Source organism: Lampetra fluviatilis, chromosome 64 (genome assembly GCF_964198595.1).
Source record: "Lampetra fluviatilis chromosome 64, kcLamFluv1.1, whole genome shotgun sequence".
Classification (NCBI taxonomy): domain Eukaryota; kingdom Metazoa; phylum Chordata; class Hyperoartia; order Petromyzontiformes; family Petromyzontidae; genus Lampetra; species Lampetra fluviatilis.
Window position 1 is genome coordinate 5,894,460 of NC_136338.1, and position 20,104 is coordinate 5,914,563.

Here is a 20,104-nt window from a genome sequence, read left to right on the forward strand (position 1 = left end):
CCATATTTTCTGTCCGTCTGCTACAGCAGAGGTGTAGGGAATTCCAAAAAGACCTACATCTCTGCTTTATTGACCTGGTCAAGGCCTATGATACCATCAGTAGGACTGGGCTCTGGGTTGTTCTTCGTGCTTTCGGAGTCCCTGACCCTCTGCTCACGATCATTAAGGACCTTCATGATGGTGAGCGGGCCCGGGTAAAACTACGTGGCCGGGAGTCGGAGCCTTTCCCTGTACACCTTGGGGTGCGACAGGGATGTCCTCTGGCTCCCACATTATTTAACATCTATTTCGACTGCGTAGTTCGTGAAGCCTTCAATAGCTGTACCGGGGGAATTACCATTTGGTACAGATATAATGGGAGGCTGATCGACGCCCGGGTGCGATCAAGGGATGGCTCCCTATTGGTCAACCACGTTATGTATGCCGATGATTTGGTAATAGCTGCTCATTCAGAAGAGGAGTTGGAGACGCTGCTGCTGAGACTGGAGTGTGCCACTAAGAGGTGGGGCCTTACCATCAGCCCCACCAAAACTAAGCACCTGCCTGGGTATTTTGTACCATCGGGCACTCCGCCCCCACAACTCCCAATCGGTGATGGGGCAGTTGTGGAGAGAGTAGAGAGTTTCCCATACCTGGGCAGTGTGCTCATGACCGGCTCCAGTTTATCAGCAGAGGTCTCACTCCGAATCAGTCGAGCGGCAATATCTTTTCATCGGTTGCGTAACGCTGTGTGGAAGCTACCTGGTCTGTCGCTCCGCACGAAGCTTCAGGTCTTCTCGGCCACGGTCATTCCCTCCCTTCTCTACGCTTGCGAAACGTGGACCCCCCTAGTGGAGCATCTTCGCCGGTTGGAAACATTTAGGCTGGCCTGCCTAGGATCCATCCTGGGTTTAACCAGGCTGGATTGTGTGAGGAGCTCACAAGTCCTTGAAAGATCTGGGCAAAGTCCCATCAGTGAGCTCCTCCGGCAGGCAAGGCTGCGTTGGCTGGGTCATGTAGCCCGCATGCCCAGCCACCGCATGCCTAAACAGCTTTTGTTCGGCCGGATCGAGGGGGCTAAACGGGCGCGGCACGGGCTAGAGAAGAGATGGAGTGATGTGGTACAGGAGGACGTGGAGCTGAGTGGACTTGCCGATGACTGGTACCAGCGGTGTCAAGATCGGCCTCAGTGGAGGAGGCTCGTGAAGGACGCTACTGGGCAGTTGGAGGCAGTCGCCCTCCAACAACAACGGAGGGCAGAGGAGCGACGCTCACAACAACGAGCGGAGCGCCGGGTGGCTAAAGCACAGCAAGTTGGCACAGTAGGGGGCACAGGTGGTGCATCAGCCAGTCATCTCGGTCATCTCGGTCAGTCGACCCGTGGCACCTGGGTCTGCCCCGTGACCTCCTGCCAGCGGGCGTTCGACACTTCACGTGGCCTCAAGGTGCACATGGCCTGGCACAAGCGTCGTGGTGACGTCACCGCCACTTAGTGGCGAATGGCGGTTGTTGTTGTTGTTGTTGTACCTGTGTATACCTGTGTGTGTGTACCTGTGTATACCTGTGTGTGTGTACCTGTGTGTGTGTGTGTACCTGTGTATACCTGTGTGTGTGTACCTGTGTGTGTAAACATGTGTGTGTACCTGTGTGTGTGTACCTGTGTGAATACCTGTGTGTGTGTACCTGTGTGTGTAAACATGTGTGTGTACCTGTGTGTGTAAACATGTGTGTGTGCCTGTGTGTGTGTGGGGAGCGGTGGTGCAGCGGTTAGCGCTACGCTGCACTACGAACCTTTGCGACCCGGGTTCGCTTCCCGCTCACGGCCAACACCACCAGTGACGATTATCTGAACCGGTCCTGGGCGTCCCCTAGGTCGACTCAGCCTCAAATGAGTACCCGGTGCGGTGTGCAGTAAACATCGCCACTGGGGAGACAAAGGCGGCCGGGCGTGGTGCTGGCCACCCACCCCCTCGTGTGCCGTGCCGGCCTTCATAGGTGCTCGCTAACAGCACTTGCCCCTACAGTCTGTTAAGGCTACACGGGGGATCTTTGTCTTTGTACCTGTGTGTACCCGTACGTACCTGTGCACACACCTGCGTGTGTACCTGGTTAGTATACATATGTACGCCTGCGTGTGTACCTGCAGCGGCATATAACACCTGTACACAATGGAGCAAGGCCTCCTCAACGTTGGCTTCCCGTCGGCCTCGGCGTCTGACTCCAACTGGGGGCAACTTACTCGGTTCACCGGCCGGCAACGTGAACCACGCGCACCGCAGGCCGCCTCCCATTCCCTCGTTGACGTCCTAAGAAGAAGGGCCATCGACCGAAACGTCGCCGAAATGTCCCATTAGTATTGGTCACGAGCCGTTCACTCCCTCGCCTGGTATACGGGACGCTGGGCAGGATTAGCTCAATGGGGGGGCCTTACCTGGTATAAATAAAACACGTTTCGATTGAAAGCTTTCGTGACTGCAGGGATTCATATTCATGGTTCTGTCGGTAAAGTGACGGGGAAGGGAAATAATAAAATAATAAAATTTAAACATTATAACATTCTCACGACGTTTCGACTGCAACACTGGCAATCGTCGTCAGGTGTGAACACCACAGCAAAAAAAATTGGAAACCACCACTTTTTTCAAATGTTCTTGCCGTGGTTTTCACACCTGATGACGATCGCTTGTGTTGCAGTCGAAACGTGGTGAGCATTTTATTGTTTTATTTTCATCATTTCATTATTTCCCTTCTACGTGACTTTACCGAAAGAACCAAGACTAATGAAACCCGTGTTTAGTAGTAGTAGTGTTGGTGGTGGCTGAGAGAAGCCGTCTCTCTCACCTCATATCGCAGACGTGAGCTCGGTTGGCTCTCGCGGGACGGGTCAATCTTCTCTGGTGAATATTTCATGCTCCAGCGGGCAACGAGCCAGGCAGCTTCGTTGGAAAGGATGAGACGGTTCGGGCCAGACCAGCTCGACAAGAGCATCATGGCAGGCAGGCTTGGTGGATAGGGCGCTGCGGTGGCTAGGAGATGTTAACTACCTCGACTGGTATACAGGAGGTCGTGGGTTCGATCCAGACACTGACAATGCCTGCTGCTGTATATTTTGAATCTGCGTGTCTCTCTCATCATCATGGTGGCTAGGAGATGTTAACTACCTCACCTGGTATACAGGAGGTCGTGGGTTCGATCCAAACCCTGACGATACATGCTGCTGTATATTTTGAATCTGCGTGTCTCTCTCTCATCATCATGGTGGCTAGGAGATGTTAACTACCTCGCCTGGTACAAAAGAGGTTGTGGGTTCGATCCAGACTCTGACGATGCTTGCTGCTGTATATTTGGAATCTGCGTGTCTCTCTCTCCCCCCGTGGTCGCGTGGATTTTATTATTATGAACCAGGTAAAGTCTTAACTGACTGTGATGTTTCCATCCTACCTGCCTATGTCAGCTGCTATTTCCGACTCTCTGCGTCTCTCTCTCTATGCCTCTCTCTTAGATCTCTCATGCTCACATGAGTACCTGGTGCGGTGTGTAAACATCGCCCACTGGGGAGACAAAGGCGGCCCGGCGTGGTGCTGGCCACCCACCCCCTCGTGTGCCGTGCCGGCCTTCATAGGTGCTGCTCGCTAACAGCACTTGCCCCAACAGCCTGTTACAGGCTACACGGGGGATCTTTGTCTCTGTTTTTAGTGTGTACAGATGCGGAGGAGCGGTGGTGCAGCGGTTAGCGCTACGCTGCGCTACGAACCCGGGATCGAGTCCCGCTCACGGCCACCAACATCGGTGACGATTATCCGAACCGGTCCTGGGCCTCCCCTAGGTCGACTCAGCCTTGAAATGAGTGCCTTGCGCGGTGCGTAGCAAACATCGCCGCTGTGGAGAGACAAAGGCGGCCGGGCCTGGGTTGCTGGCCACCCATCCCCCCCCCGGCCTTCATGGCGTGTTGCTGCTGCTATTCGCTGACAGCACTTGCCCCCAGCAGTCTGTGAATGCTACACTCCCCTCCACAGGGGGCGGGGCTGGAGGAGGCGAGGGAGGGGATTGGAACCCCACCCCCTCCCCCCTCCAACCAGCCCCCCCCTCCACAGGGGGCGGGGCTGGAGGAGGCGAGGGAGGGGATTGGAACCCCCCCCCCCAGCCCCCCCCCCCCCTCCACAGGGGGAGGGGCTGGAGTTGTGGGGGGGGATTCGAACCCCCTCCACAACAACAGCACAACAACAGCACAACAACAGCACAACAACAGCACCCTGCAGGAATGAACAGCGCCCCCGTGTCGCCCTGCATCGTGAGGGTGGTGTGTGGTGTGTGTGGTGTGTGTGGTGTGTGTGTGGTGTGTGTGGTGTGTGTGGTGTGTGTGTGGTGTGTGTGGTGTGTGTGGTGTGTGTGGGGTGTGTGTGGTGGAGGGGTGTGTGGTGTGTAGTGTGTGGGGTGTGTGTGGTGGAGGGGTGTGTGGTGTGTGTGGTGTGTGTGGGGTGTGTGTGGTGGAGGGTGTGTGGTGTGTGTGGTGTGTGTGTGGTGTGTGTGTGGTGTGTAGTGTGTGGGGTGTGTGTGGTGGAGGGGTGTGTGGTGTGTGTGGTGTGTGTGATGGAGGGGTGTGTGGTGTGTGTGGTGTGTGTGGTATGTGTGTGTGGGGTGTGTGTGGTGTGTGGGGTGTGTGGTGTGTGTGTGGTGTGTGTGGTGTGTGTGGTGTGTGTGGTGTGTGGTGTGTGGTGTGGTGTGTGTGGTGTGTGTGTGCGAGGTGTGTGGTGTGTGGTGTGTGTGTGTGGTGTGTGTGGTGTGTGTGTGGTGTGTGTGGTGTGTGGTGTGTGTGGTGTGTGGTGTGGTGTGTGGTGTGTGGTGTGTGGTGTGTGTGGTGTGCGTGGTGTGTGGTGTGTGGTGTGTGTGGTGTGTGTGGTGTGTGGTGTGTGTGTGTGGTGTGTGTGGTGTGTGTGTGGTGTGTGTGGTGTGTGGTGTGTGTGGTGTGTGGTGTGGTGTGTGGTGTGTGGTGTGTGGTGTGTGTGGTGTGCGTGGTGTGTGGTGTGTGGTGTGTGTGGTGTGTATGGTGTGTGGTGTGTGTGGTGTGTGTGGTGTGTGTGTGGTGTGTGGTGTGTGGTGTGTGTGGTGTGTGGTGTGGTGTGTGGTGTATGGTGTGTGGTGTGTGTGTGTGGTGTGTGTGGTGTGTGTGGTGTGTGTGTGTGGTGTGCGGTGTGTGGTGTGTGGTGTGTATGGTGTGTGGTGTGTGGTGTGTGTGGTGTGTGTGGTGTGTGGTGTGTGTGTGTGGTGTGTGTGGTGTGTGTGGTGTGTGTGTGTGGTGTGCGGTGTGTGGTGTGTGGTGTGTATGGTGTGTGGTGTGTGTGGTGTGTGTGTGTGGTGTGTGTGGTGTGTGTGGTGTGTGTGGTGTGTGGTGTGTGTGGTGTGTGTGGTGTGTGTGTGTGGTGTGTGTGTGTGGTGTGTGTGGTGTGTGTGGTGTGTGTGGTGTGTGTGTGTGTGGTGTGTGTGGTGTGTGTGTGTGGTGTGTGTGGTGTGTGTGTGGTGTGTGTGGTGTGTGGGGTGTGTGTAGTGTGGTGTGTGTGGTGTGTGTGGTGTGTGTGGTGTGTGTGTGTGTGTGTGTGGGTGTGTGGTGTGTGGTGTGTGTGTGTGTGTGGTGTGGTGTGGTGTGTGTGGTGTGTGTGGTGTGTGTGGTGTGTGTGTGTGTGGTGTGCGTGGTGTGTGGTGTGTGGTGTGTGTGTGTGGTGTGTGTGGTGTGTGTGGTGTGTGTGTGTGTGGTGTGTGTGGTGTGTGTGGTGGTGTGTGTGTGGTGTGTGTGGTGTGCGTGGTGTGTGGTGTGTGGTGTGTGTGGTGTGCGTGGTGTGTGTGGTGTGCGTGGTGTTGTGGTGTGTGGTGTGTGTGTGGTGTGTGTGGTGTGTGTGTGTGTGTGGTGTGTGTGGTGTGTGTGTGTGTGTGTGGTGTGCGTGGTGTGTGTGGTGTGTGTGGTGTGTGTGTGTTGTGGTGTGTGTGGTGTGTGTGTGTGGTGTGTGTGGTGTGTGTGTGGGTGTGTGTGGTGTGTGGGGTGGTGGGTGTAGTGTGGTGTGTGTGGTGTGTGTGGTGTGTGTGGTGTGTGTGGTGTGTGTGTGTGTGGTGTGTGTGGTGTGTGTGTGTGGTGTGTGTGGTGTGTGTGTGGTGTGTGTGGTGTGTGTGGTGGTGTGTGGTGTGTGTGTGTGTGGTGTGCGTGGTGTGTGGTGTGTGGTGTGTGTGTTGGTGTGTGTGGTGTGTGTGGGTGTGTGTGTGTGTGGTGTGTGTGGTGTGTGTGGTGTGTGTGTGTGGTGTGTGTGGTGTGCGTGGTGTGTGGTGTGTGGTGTGTGTGGTGTGCGTGGTGTGTGTGGTGTGCGTGGTGTGTGGTGTGTGGTGTGTGTGTGTGTGGTGTGTGTGGTGTGTGTGTGTGGTGTGTGTGGTGTGCGTGGTGTGTGGTGTGTGGTGTGTGTGGTGTGCGTGGTGTGTGGTGTGTGGTGTGTGTGTGGGGCGTGTGGAGGAGTGAGCTAGATGAAGGGGGTCACGCAGTGTCCAGCAGCCTCGCTGCCTGACTGATGGTGGGATCCCTGCAGCTTTGAGAACCGCGTGGAGGCGTTCCGCGTTCTCCTGGAGGAGGGCGTCGCCCCCGAAACGTTGCCCCGCGTCGCGAGGCTCGTCTGGCGCGCGGCCCCACGGACTGTGGCGCCCCCCGGACTTTGGAGAAGGGCGCCCGGCGGCAAAAGTTGTCGAGACGGCGAAGCCGCAGGGGCCGCAGCGGCTGATGGAGCCGTGACGGTTCAGCACCGCGGACAGCGCCTGCCCCACCCCCCTCCTCCTACTACTACTACCCCACCCCACTCCACCTCCACCACCTCCTCCTTCTACTCCTACTACTACTCCTCACCCTCCACCACCTCTACCCCATCCACCCACTCCACCCCCCCTCCTCCCCCTCCTCCCCCCCTCCTCCCCCCCTCACTTGCTTCCCCCCTCCCCCCAGCAGCACCGCAGCTCCCTCGGCTCCACGCGGTGCCGCTTGAGTCGAACAGCACCGCGGCCGCGGCGGGAATGAGGAGGGGGGAGGAGGGGAGGAGGGGGAGGGAGGGGGAGGGAGGGGGAGGAGGGGGGAGGGAGGGAGGGGGAGGGAGGGTGCGGGTGAGGAGGAGGGAGGAGAGGGAGGGGGAGGAGGGGGAGAGAGGAGGGAGGGGGAGTAGGAGGGGGGAGGGGGAGGAGACGGCGGAGGAGGAGGGCAAGCCAGCGAGGTGATGGTGGATTTGTTGATGGCGGCGGCGATGGTGTTGGAGGCGGTGGTGATGGAGGAGGAGGAGGGGGTGGAAGTGAAGGAGGCGTGAAGGAAGCCGTTCGCCTTTCGTCTGCCGGTCACAGCAACAGCAGCAGCAGCAGCCTTCGCCGTCACTGTCATCATCATCAGCAGCAACAGTTGCAAGCAACAGGAGCAGCGTCTTCACTGCGACTGTCATCAGCAGCATCAGCAACAACACCTGCAAGCAACAGCAGCAGCGTCTTCACCGCCACTGTCATCATCATCAGCAGCAGCAGCAGCAACAGTTGTGGCAGCACCAGTTGCAGCAGTAGCAGCAGCAGCAGCAGCAAGCAGCAGCAGCAACAGCAGCGTCTTCACAGTCACGTTCATCACCATCATCATCGCCATCAGCAACAGTTGCAACAGCAGCAGCATCTTCACCGTCACTGTCATCAGCAGCAACAGCAGCAACAGTTGCAGCAGCAAGCAGCAGCAGCAGCAGCGTCTTCACAGTCACGTTCATCATCACCATCATCGCCATCAGCAGCAGCAGCAGCAGCAAGCAGCAACAGCAGCAGCAGCAGCGTCTTCACAGTCACGTTCATCATCACCATCATCGCCATCAGCAGCAGCAGCAGCAGCAAGCAGCAACAGCAGCAGCAGCAGCGTCTTCACAGTCACGTTCATCATCACCATCATCGCCAGCAGCAGCAGCAGCAAGCAGCAGCAGCAGCAGCGTCTTCACAGTCACGTTCATCATCATCATCGCCATCAGCAGCAGCAGTTGCAGCAGCAGCAGCAGCAGCAGCGTCTTCACAGTCACGTTCATCATCACCATCATCGCCAGCAGCAGCAGCAGCAAGCAGCAGCAGCAGCAGCGTCTTCACAGTCACGTTCATCATCATCATCATCGCCATCAGCAGCAACAGTTGCAGCAGCAGCAGCAGCAGCGGCAGCGGTGGAGTGACGATAATAATTCGTATTAGTAGCAAGCGGCAGGATGAATAATTAATAATTAAATCGCAATCGTTTTCAAGCAACGTCTGTAACGTACATATCATCGATACTACTAGCGGCAATCGTGACCAGCAGCGTGATGAATAATCGTCAGCATTGTCGGTCGTAACGTTACTCTGCTGTTGTTGTTGATGTATTTACTTATTTTTCCCCCCAGGTTTACGTTGAAACAGGGTCCGCATTGACTTTTACTCGGGTTGATTAAGGGTTGTTTTTTTATTTATATAAAATGTATAAATGGAATAACCGTAAGCATAAATAGTACAAGCATCATCATCATCATCACCAGCAGCAGCAACATTGATCAGAATCATGTTCAGTATTAAAAACCATCATCATCATCATCAGCAGCATGGCTGTCATAGTAACCATCTTCCTTGCTGCCATCATCATCATCATCAGCAGCAGCGCCTTGATTAACATTCATCACGACAGCAGTGTAATCAAAATCGATCATATTTACCCTGAGTACGAAACAATCACGGTCGTTCGCGAAACGAATTGCCATTAATAAGGTCGTCATAATCGGAATCAACGACATCATCGAAAAATGTATGATTATCGATAATCAATTGTTATCGATAATCAATAATCATCGATAATCACCACCGTCGTCGTCACCGTCATAGTATCTGAATCAATATCATCATCAACATTAAAACATATTCACACTCACAGCTATTACCAACCAACATCATCACCGTCACCACAGCATCCAAATCAACACCCTCATTACCATCGCTATCACCTACATCACCATCACCATCCGAACCATCACCATCATCATCATCAATAATCACCATTATCAAAAACAACGACAACCTCCATCATCATCATAGCATCCGAATCGCTACCATTATTACCCTCATCATCACCCCCATCATCACCCCCATCATCACCCCCATCATCACCCCCATCATCACCCCCATCATCACCCCCATCACCTTCATCATCATCATCAACAGCAGCAGCATCGTCGAGGTGCCGCTGGTGGGTCGGGATGTTGGGCCCAGCGTGTGGCAGCCCGGGGACCGATGTGACCTCTGCGGCGGACCGGCCCCCCAGGGCCCGCAGCGGCCCCGGCCCGTACGGAGCGGCCCTCGGGGGTCGCGAGGGCCGCGACGGGGCGGCCGGTGGCGTCGTCCGATCGAGCGAGGCGGGTGGACCGCGGCTCGGGCGGCCGGGCCGGGGTGGACGCGGATTCGACTCCGGGAACGACTTCGGGGAGTCTGGCACGAGAGGAGGAGTCGTCGGGGGACGTGGCGTGAGCGGTCCTTGCTTGGGTGGACGTGAGATGGGTGGGCGTGAGATGGGTGGGCGTGAGATGGGTGGACGTGAGATGGGTGGACGTGAGATGAGTGGACGTGAGATGGGTGGACGTGAGATGGGTGGACGTGAGATGGGTGGACGTGGGATGGGTGGACGTGAGATGGGTGGACGTGAGATGGGTGGACGTGAGATGGGTGGACGTGAGATGAGTGGACGTGAGATGGGTGGACGTGAGATGGGTGGACGTGAGCTGGGTGGACGTGAGCTGGGTGGACCTGGGCTGGGTGGACGTGAGCTGAGTGGACGTGAGCTGGGTGGACGTGAGCTGGGTGGACCTGGGCTGGGTGGACGTGAGCTGAGTGGACGTGAGCTGGGTGGACGTGAGCTGGGTGGACCTGGGCTGGGTGGAGCCAGCGTCGACCGTCCGGCGGCGAGTTTCTCCGCTCCGGACGGGCAACGTCTCGTCCGTCTCGACCCCGGTGGACCGGTGGCCGTCGGGAACGTTCTCGCCACCACTGCGCCCGTGGCGCCCGTGGCGCCAGACCTGGGCAGGCGTCTCTCGGGGGGAGCCACTCCGAGTCGGGGGCTTCCGACCACCAGAGCGGCCGAGCCGGGCGGCGCAGACGCCAGGAGGTGTGTCTCATCTGCTGCGCCGCCGCCATCCCCACCTCCATCCGCACCTCCATCGCCACCAGCAGCAACAACAACAACAACAACACCAGCAGCAACAACAACAACAACATCGTGCAGGCAACTGCTGAGGAACTCGATCCCTTCGAGTTCAGCGGCGGCAGGGGCTCAGGAGGAGCAGGACGAGATGGTGATGATGGTGATAGCCGTGTCGGGCGACGACCACGAGATCAAGAAGCAGCAGCAGCAGCAGCGCCACCACCACCAACATCATCCGCACCACCACCACCACCACTGCCACCACCACCGCCAACAACAACAACAACAACATCCGCACCACCAGGAAGGAGACGACGACGACGACGAAGACGACGACGACGACGAAGACGACCGCTCCAGCGGCGGTTGCGGCGACGGTCACCACCACCAACACCAACACCACCACCACCACCACCAACACCATCACAACCGTCGCGGCGGTCGTCACCACCACCACCACCACCAGCACCACCCCCCGGACGACATGCGCAGCGAGCGGGTCGTCATCAACGTGGGCGGCACGCGCCATGAGACCTACCGCGAGACTCTGCGCACGGTGCCCGGCACGCGCCTCTCGTGGCTCTCGGAGCCCGGCGCTCGCCGCCACTTCGAGTTCGATCGCCGACTCGGCGAGTTCTTCTTCGACCGCCACCCGCAGGTGTTCGCCCACGTGCTGAACTACTACCGCACGGGCAAGCTGCACTGCCCCGCCGACGTGTGCGGCCCCCTGTTCGAGGAGGAGCTCGCCTACTGGGGCATCGACGAGACGGACGTGGAGCCCTGCTGCTGGATGAACTACCGGCAGCATCGCGACGCCGAGGAGGCCCTCGTGAGCTTTGGCAGCGGCGAGCCCGCGGCGGCCGCGGCGGCTTGCGACGCGCGCGGCGAGGATGGCGACGCGGTGGCTGCACGAGGAGGTGGTGGAGGTGGTGGAGGTGGTCAGGAGGGAGCAGCAACGGCGTTGGGGCGCTGGTGGTTTTGTTGCCGGAGGTGGCAGCCGAGGCTCTGGGCGCTGTTCGAAGACCCGTACTCGTCCAGAACGGCGAGGGTGAGTGGCGGAGAGGGGGTGAGTGGCGGAGACGGGGGGTGAGTGGCGGAGAGGGGGGGTGAGTGGCGGAGAGAGGGTGAGTGGCGGAGAGGGGGGTGAGTGCTGGAGAAGGGGTGAGTGGTGGAGAGAGGGTGAGTGGCGGAAAGGGGGGGTGAGTGGCGGAGAGAGGGTGAGTGGTGGAGAGAGGGTGAGTGGCAGAGACGGGGGGTGAGTGGCGGAGAGGGGGGGTGAGTGGCGGAGAGGGGGGTGAGTGGTGGAGAAGGGGTGAGTGGTGGAGAGAGGGTGAGTGGCGGAGAGAGGGTGAGTGGCGGAGAGAGGGTGAGTGGCGGAGAGAGGGTGAGTGGCGGAGAGAGGGTGAGTGGCGGAGAGGGGGGGTGAGTGGCGGAGAGAGGGTGAGTGGCGGAGAGAGGGTGAGTGGCGGAGAGAGGGTGAGTGGCGGAGAGAGGGTGAGTGGTGGAGAGAGGGTGAGTGGCGGAGAGGGGGGTGAGTGGCGGAGAGAGGGTGAGTGGCGGAGATGGTGAGTAGTGGAGAGAGAGGGTGAGTGGTGGAGAGAGGGTGAGTGGCGGAGAGAGGGTGAGTGGTGGAGAGAGGGTGAGTGGCGGAGAGAGGGTGAGTGGTGGAGAGAGGGTGAGTGGTGGAGAGGGGGGGTTGAGTGGCGGAGAGGGGGTGAGTGGCGGAGAGAGGGTGAGTGGCGGAGAGAGGGTGAGTGGCGGAGAGGGGGGGTGAGTGGCGGAGAGAGGGTGAGTGGCGGAGAGAGGGTGAGTGGCGGAGACGGGGGGTGAGTGGCGGAGAGGGTGAGTGGTGGAGAGAGGGTGAGTGGCGGAGACGGGGGGTGAGTGGCGGAGAGAGGGTGAGTGGTGGAGAGGGGGGTGAGTGGCGGAGAGAGGGTGAGTGGCGGAGAGAGGGTGAGTGGCGGAGACGGGGGGTGAGTGGCGGAGACGGGGGGTGAGTGGCGGAGAGAGGGTGAGTGGCGGAGAGAGGGTGAGTGGTGGAGAGAGGGTGAGTGGCGGAGACGGGGGGTGAGTGGTGGAGAGGGGGTGAGTGGCGGAGAGAGGGTGAGTGGTGGAGAGATGGTGAGTGGTGGAGAGGGGGGTGAGTGGCGGAGAGAGGGTGAGTGGTGGAGAGGGGGGTGAGTGGTGGAGAGAGGGTGAGTGGCGGAGAGAGGGTGAGTGGCGGAGAGAGGGTGAGTGGCGGAGAGGGGGGGTGAGTGGCGGAGAGAGGGTGAGTGGCGGAGAGAGGGTGAGTGGCGGAGAGAGGGTGAGTGGCGGAGATGGTGAGTGGTGGAGAGAGAGGGTGAGTGGCGGAGAGAGGGTGAGTGGCGGAGAGAGGGTGAGTGGTGGAGAGAGGGTGAGTGGCGGAGAGGGGGGTGAGTGGCGGAGAGAGGGTGAGTGGCGGAGATGGTGAGTGGTGGAGAGAGAGGGTGAGTGGTGGAGAGAGGGTGAGTGGCAGAGAGAGGGTGAGTGGTGGAGAGAGGGTGAGTGGCGGAGAGAGGGTGAGTGGTGGAGAGAGGGTGAGTGGTGGAGAGGGGGGGTGAGTGGCGGAGAGGGGGTGAGTGGCGGAGAGAGGGTGAGTGGCGGAGAGAGGGTGAGTGGCGGAGAGGGGGGGTGAGTGGCGGAGAGAGGGTGAGTGGCGGAGAGAGGGTGAGTGGCGGAGACGGGGGGTGAGTGGCGGAGAGGGTGAGTGGTGGAGAGAGGGTGAGTGGCGGAGACGGGGGGTGAGTGGCGGAGAGAGGGTGAGTGGTGGAGAGGGGGGTGAGTGGCGGAGAGAGGGTGAGTGGCGGAGAGAGGGTGAGTGGCGGAGACGGGGGGTGAGTGGCGGAGACGGGGGGTGAGTGGCGGAGAGAGGGTGAGTGGCGGAGAGAGGGTGAGTGGTGGAGAGAGGGTGAGTGGCGGAGACGGGGGGTGAGTGGTGGAGAGGGGGTGAGTGGCGGAGAGAGGGTGAGTGGTGGAGAGAGGGTGAGTGGTGGAGAGGGGGGTGAGTGGCGGAGAGAGGGTGAGTGGTGGAGAGGGGGGTGAGTGGTGGAGAGAGGGTGAGTGGTGGAGAGAGGGTGAGTGGCGGAAAGAGGGTGAGTGGCGGAGAGAGTGTGAGTGGTAGAGAGAGGGTGAGTGGTGGAGAGGGGGGTGAGTGGCGGAGAGAGGGTGAGTGGCGGAGAGAGGGTGAGTGGCGGAGAGAGGGTGAGTGGTGGAGAGAGGGTTAGTGGTGGAGAGGGGGGTGAGTGGCAGAGAGAGGGTGAGTGGCGGAGAGAGGGTGAATGGTAGAGAGAGGGTGAGTGGTGGAGACGGGGGGTGAGTGGTGGAGAGAGGGTGAGTGGCGGAGAGAGGGTGAGTGGCGGAGAGAGGGTGAGTGGCGGAGAGAGGGTGAGTGGTGGAGAGAGGGTGAGTGGCGGAGAGGGGGGTGAGTGGTGGAGAGGGGGTGAGTGGTGGAGAGAGGGTGAGTGGCAGAGAGAGGGTGATTGGTGGAGAGAGGGTGAGTGGTGGAGAGAGGGTGAGTGGCGGAGAGGGGGGTGAGTGGTGGAGAGAGGGTGAGTGGCGGAGAGGGGGTGAGTGGCGGAGAGAGGGTGAGTGGTGGAGAGGGGGTGAGTGGTGGAGAGAGGGTGAGTGGTGGAGAGAGGGTGAGTGGCGGAGAGAGGGTGAGTGGCGGAGAGAGGGTGAGTGGTGGAGAGAGGGTGAGTGGTGGAGAGAGGGTGAGTGGTGGAGAGAGGGTGAGTGGTGGAGAGGGGGTGAGTGGTGGAGAGAGGGTGAGTGGTGGAGAGGGGGGGTGAGTGGCGGAGAGAGGGTGAGTGGCGGAGAGGGGGGTGAGTGGTGGAGAGAGGGTGAGTGGTGGAGAGAGGGTGAGTGGCGGAGAGAGGGTGAGTGGTGGAGAGGGGGTGAGTGGTGGAGAGAGGGTGAGTGGTGGAGAGAGGGTGAGTGGTGGAGAGAGGGTGAGTGGTGGATAGGGGGGGTGAGTGGCGGAGAGAGGGTGAGTGGTGGAGAGGGGGGGTGAGTGGTGGAGAGAGGGTGAGTGGTGGAGAGAGGGTGAGTGGCGGAGAGAGGGTGAGTGGCGGAGAGGGGGGTGAGTGGTGGAGAGAGGGTGAGTGGCGGAGAGAGGGTGAGTGGTGGAGAGAGGGTGAGTGGTGGAGAGGGGGGGTGAGTGGCGGAGAGGGGGGTGAGTGGTGGAGAGAGGGTGAGTGGTGGAGAGGGGGGGTGAGTGGCGGAGAGGGGGGTGAGTGGTGGAGAGAGGGTGAGTGGTGGAGAGAGGGTGAGTGGCGGAGAGAGGGTGAGTGGCGGAGAGAGGGTGAGTGGAGGAGAGGGGGGGTGAGTGGCGGAGAGGGGGGTGAGTGGTGGAGAGAGGGTGAGTGGTGGAGAGAGGGTGAGTGGTGGAGAGAGGGTGAGTGGGGAAGAGAGGGTGAGTGGCGGAGAGGGGGTGAGTGGCGGAGATGGGGGGTGAGTGGTGGAGAGGGGGTGAGTGGTGGAGAGGGGGGGTGAGTGGCGGAGAGAGGGTGAGTGGTGGAGAGGGGGTGAGTGGCGGAGAGAGGGTGAGTGTCGGAGAGAGGGTGAGTGGCGGAGAGAGGGTGAGTGGCGGAGAGAGGGTGAGAGCGGAGAGAGGGTGAGTGGCGGAGAGAGGGTGAGTGGTGGAGAGGGGGGTGAGTGGCGGAGAGGGGGTGAGTGGCGGAGAGAGGGTGAGTGGCGGAGAGAGGGTGAGTGGTGGAGAGGGGGTGAGTGGTGGAGAGAGGGTGAGTGGCGGAGAGAGGGTGAGTGGCGGAGAGAGGGTGAGTGGTGGAGAGGGGGGGTGAGTGGCGGAGAGAGGGTGAGTGGCGGAGAGAGGGTGAGTGGTGGAGAGAGAGAGGGTGAGTGGCGGAGAGAGGGTGAGTGGCGGAGAGAGGGTGAGTGACGGAGAGAGGGTGAGTGGCGGAGAGGGGGTGAGTGGTGGAGAGAGGGTGAGTGGTTTAGACGGGGGGTGAGTGGTGGAGAGAGGGTGAGTAGCGGAGAGGGGGTGAGTGGTGGAGAGAGGGTGAGTGGTGGAGAGATGGTGAGTGGCGGAGTAGGGGTGAGTGGTGGAGAGAGGGTGAGCGGCGGAGAGGGGGTGAGTGGTGGAGAGAGGGTGAGTGGTGGAGAGGGGGGTGAGTGGCGGAGAGGGGGTGAGTTGCGGAGAAAGGGTGAGGGGCGGAGAGAGGGTGAGTGGCGGAGAGAGGGTGAGTGGTTGAGAGAGGGTGAGTGGCGGAGAGAGAGAGGGTGAGTGGTGGAGAGAGGGTGAGTGGTGGAGAGAGGGTGAGTGGCGGAGAGAAAGAGGGTGAGTGGTGGAGACGGGTGTGAGTGGCGGAGAGAGGGTGAGTGGCGGAGAGAGGGTGAGTGGTGGAGAGAGGGTGAGTGGCGGAGAGAGGGTGAGTGGCGGAGAGAGGGTGAGTGGCGGAGAGAGAGAGGGTGAGTGGTGGAGAGAGGGTGAGTGGTGGAGAGAGGGTGAGTGGCGGAGAGAGGGTGAGTGGCGGAGAGAGAGAGGGTGAGTGGTGGAGAGAGGGTGAGTGGCGGAGAGAGGGTGAGTGGTGGAGAGAGGGTGAGTGGTGGAGAGGGGTGTGAGTGGCGTAGAGGGGGGTGAGTGGCGGAGAGAGGGTGAGTGGCGGAGAGAGAGAGGGTGAGTGGTGGAGAGGGGGGTGAGTGGCGGAGAGAGGATGAGTGGTGGAGAGGGGGGTGAGTGGCGGAGAGGGGGTGAGTTGCGGAGAAAGGGTGAGTGGTGGAGAGAGGGTGAGTGGCGGAGAGAGAGAGGGTGAGTGGTGGAGAGGGGGGTGAGTGGCGGAGAGAGGGTGAGTGGTGGAGATGGGGGTGAGTTGCGGAGAGGGGGTGAGTGGCGGAGAGGGGGTGAGTGGTGGAGAGAGGGTGAGTGGTGGAGAGAGGGTGAGTGGTGGAGAGAGGGTGAGTGGCGGAGAGAGGGTGAGTGGCAGAGAGAGGGTGAGTGGTGGAGAGGGGGTGAGTGGTGGAGAGAGGGTGAGTGGCGGAGAGAGAGAGGGTGAGTGGTGGAGAGGGGGTGAGTGGTGGAGAGAGGGTGAGTGGTGGAGAGGGGGTGAGTGGTGGAGAGAGGGTGAGTGGCGGAGAGAGGGTGAGTGGCGGAGAGAGGGTGAGTGGTGGAGAGGGGGTGAGTGGTGGAGAGAGGGTGAGTGGCGGAGAGAGGGTGAGTGGCGGAGAGAGAGAGGGTGAGTGGTGGAGAGGGGGTGAGTGGTGGAGAGGGGGTGAATGGAGGAGAGAGGGTGAGTGGCGGAGAGAGAGAGGGTGAGTGGTGGAGAGAGGGTGAGTGGTGGAGAGAGGGTGAGTGGTGGAGAGGGGGTGAATGGTGGAGAGAGGGTGAGTGGCGGAGAGGGGGGTGAGTGGCGGAGAGGGGGGTGAGTGGTGGAGAGAGGGTGAGTGGCGGAGAGAGGGTGAGTGGCGGAGAGAGGGTGAGTGGCGGAGAGAGGGTGAGTGGCGGAGAGAGGGTGAGTGGCGGAGAGGGGGTGAGTGGCGGAGAGGGGGGGTGAGTGGCGGAGAGGGGGGTGAGTGGCGGAGAGAGGGTGAGTGGCGGAGAGAGGGTGAGTGGTGGAGAGAGGTTGAGTGGTGGAGAGAGGGTGAGTGGTGGAGAGAGGGTGAGTGGTGGAGAGGGGGTGAGTGGCGGAGAGAGGGTGAGTGGTGGAGAGGGGGTGAGTGGCGGAGAGAGGGTGAGTGGTGGAGAGAGGGTGAGTGGCGGAGAGAGGGTGAGTGGCGGAGAGAGGGTGAGTGGCGGAGAGAGGGTGAGTGGCGGAGAGAGGGTGAGTGGTGGAGAGGGGGGGTGAGTGGCGGAGAGGGGGTGAGTTGCGGAGAGAGGGTGAGTGGTGGAGAGAGGGTGAGTGGCGGAGAGAGAGAGGGTGAGTGGTGGAGAGGGGGGTGAGTGGCGGAGAGAGGGTGAGTGGTGGAGATGGGGGTGAGTTGCGGAGAGGGGGTGAGTGGCGGAGAGGGGGTGAGTGGTGGAGAGAGGGTGAGTGGTGGAGAGAGGGTGAGTGGTGGAGAGAGGGTGAGTGGCGGAGAGAGGGTGAGTGGCGGAGAGAGGGTGAGTGGTGGAGAGGGGGTGAGTGGTGGAGAGAGGGTGAGTGGCGGAGAGAGAGAGGGTGAGTGGTGGAGAGGGGGTGAGTGGTGGAGAGAGGGTGAGTGGTGGAGAGGGGGTGAGTGGTGGAGAGAGGGTGAGTGGCGGAGAGAGGGTGAGTGGCGGAGAGAGGGTGAGTGGTGGAGAGGGGGTGAGTGGTGGAGAGAGGGTGAGTGGCGGAGAGAGGGTGAGTGGCGGAGAGAGAGAGGGTGAGTGGTGGAGAGGGGGTGAGTGGTGGAGAGGGGGTGAATGGAGGAGAGAGGGGTGAGTGGCGGAGAGAGAGAGGGTGAGTGGTGGAGAGAGGGTGAGTGGTGGAGAGAGGGTGAGTGGTGGAGAGGGGGTGAATGGTGGAGAGAGGGTGAGTGGCGGAGAGGGGGGTGAGTGGCGGAGAGGGGGGTGAGTGGTGGAGAGAGGGTGAGTGGCGGAGAGAGGGTGAGTGGCGGAGAGAGGGTGAGTGGCGGAGAGAGGGTGAGTGGCGGAGAGAGGGTGAGTGGCGGAGAGGGGGTGAGTGGCGGAGAGGGGGGGTGAGTGGCGGAGAGGGGGGTGAGTGGCGGAGAGAGGGTGAGTGGCGGAGAGAGGGTGAGTGGTGGAGAGAGGTTGAGTGGTGGAGAGAGGGTGAGTGGTGGAGAGAGGGTGAGTGGTGGAGAGGGGGTGAGTGGCGGAGAGAGGGTGAGTGGTGGAGAGGGGGTGAGTGGCGGAGAGAGGGTGAGTGGTGGAGAGAGGGTGAGTGGCGGAGAGAGGGTGAGTGGCGGAGAGAGGGTGAGTGGCGGAGAGAGGGTGAGTGGCGGAGAGAGGGTGAGTGGTGGAGAGAGGGTGAGTGGCGGAGAGGGGGTGAGTGGCGGAGAGAGGGTGAGTGGTGGAGAGAGGGTGAGTGGCGAAGAGAGGGTGAGTGGCGGAGAGAGGGTGAGTGGCGGAGAGAGGGTGAGTGGCGGAGAGAGGGTGAGTGGTGGAGAGGGGGGGTGAGTGGTGGAGAGGGGGGGTGAGTGGCGGAGAGGGGGGTGAGTGGTGGAGAGAGGGTGAGTGGCGGAGAGAGGGTGAGTGGTGGAGAGGGGGGGTGAGTGGCGGAGAGAGGGTGAGTGGTGGAGAGGGGGGGTGAGTGGCGGAGAGAGGGTGAGTGGTGGAGAGGGGGGGTGAGTGGCGGAGAGAGGGTGAGTGGTGGAGAGAGGGTGAGTGGCGGAGAGAGGGTGAGTGGTGGAGAGGGGGGGTGAGTGGCGGAGAGAGGGTGAGTGGCGGAGAGAGGGTGAGTGGCAGAGAGAGGGTGAGTGGCGGAGACGGGGGTGAGTGGCGGAGAGAGAGAGGGTGAGTGGTGGAGAGAGGGTGAGTGGTGGAGAGGGGATGAGTGGTGGAGAGGGGGTGAGTGGTGGAGAGAGAGAGGGTGAGTGGCGGAGACGGGGGTGAGTGGCGGAGAGAGAGAGGGTGAGTGGTGGAGAGAGGGTGAGTGGCGGAGAGGGGGTGAGTGGTGGAGAGAGGGTGAGTGGCGGAGAGGGGGTGAGTGGTGGAGAGAGGGTGAGTGGCGGAGAGGGGGGTGAGTGGTGGAGAGGGGGTGAGTGGTGGAGAGAGGGTGAGTGGCGGAGAGGGGGTGAGTGGTGGAGAGGGGGTGAGTGTGGAGAGAGGGTGAGTGGCGGAGAGAGAGAGGGTGAGTGGCGGAGAGAGAGAGGGTGAGTGGCGGAGACGGGGGTGAGTGGCGGAGAGAGAGAGGGTGAGTGGTGGAGAGAGGGTGAGTGGCGGAGAGGGGGTGAGTGGTGGAGAGAGGGTGAGTGGCAGAGAGGGGGTGAGCGGCGGAGAGAGGGTGAGTGGTGGAGAGAGGGTGAGTGGCGGAGAGGGGGTGAGTGGTGGAGAGGGGGTGAGTGGCGGAGAGAGAAAGGGTGAGTGGCGGAGAGAGGGTGAGTAGCGGAGAGGGGGTGAGTGGTGGAGAGAGGGTGAGTGGCGGAGAGGGGGTGAGTGTCGGAGAGAGAGAGGGTGAGTGGTGGAGAGAGGGTGAGTGGCGGAGAGAGGGTGAGTGGTGGAGAGAGAGAGGGTGAGTGGTGGAGAGAGGGTGAGTGGCGGAGAGGGGGTGAGTGGCGGAGAGAGAGGGGGTGAGTGGTGGAGAGAGGGTGAGTGGCGGAGAGAGGGTGAGTGGTGGAGAGAGAGAGGGTGAGTGGTGGAGAGAGAGAGGGTGAGTGGCGGAGAGAGGGTGAGTGGTGGAGAGAGAGAGGGTGAGTGGTGGAGAGATAGAGGGTGAGTGGCGGAGAGGGGGTGAGTGGTGGAGAGAGGGGTGAGTGGCGGAGAGAGGGTGAGTGGTGGAGAGAGAGAGGGTGAGTGGTGGAGAGGGGGTGAGTGGTGGAGAGAGGGTGAGTGGTGGAGAGGGGGTGAGTGGCGGAGAGAGGGTGAGTGGTGGAGAGAGAGGGGGTGAGTGGTGGAGAGGGGGTGAGTGGTGGAGAGAGAGAGGGTGAGTGGCGGAGAGAGGGTGAGTGGTGGAGAGAGAGGGGGTGAGTGGCGGAGAGGAGGTGAGTGGCGGAGAGAGGGTGAGTGGTGGAGAGAGAGGGGGTGAGTGGCGGAGAGGGGGTGAGTGGTGGAGAGAGAGAGGGTGAGTGGCGGAGAGGGGGTGAGTGGTGGAGAGGGGGTGAGTGGTGGAGAGAGAGAGGGTGAGTGGTGGAGAGGGGGTGAGTGGTGGAGAGAGAGAGGGTGAGTGGAGGAGAGGGGGTGAGTGGTGGAGAGAGAGAGGGTGAGTGGTGGAGAGGGGGTGAGTGGTGGAGAGAGGGTGAGTGGTGGAGAGGGGGTGAGTGGCGGAGAGAGGGTGAGTGGTGGAGAGAGGGTGAGTGGTGGAGAGAGGGTGAGTGGTGGAG

At 61.1% G+C, this 20,104-nt stretch overlaps 1 protein-coding gene across 1 annotated transcript in view; it reads left to right on the forward strand.

The window, feature by feature from the left end:
* Window positions 1–9,135: 9,135 nt before the first annotated feature.
* LOC144951883 (voltage-gated potassium channel KCNC3-like) overlaps window positions 9,136–20,104 on the forward strand; it is a 55,847-nt gene continuing 44,878 nt past the window's right edge. The window contains exon 1 of the mRNA XM_078882231.1: window positions 9,136–11,219. Coding sequence (XP_078738357.1) covers window positions 9,234–11,219 — 1,986 coding nt within the window. The 5' untranslated portion in view covers window positions 9,136–9,233. The remainder of the gene's footprint in view (window positions 11,220–20,104) is intronic.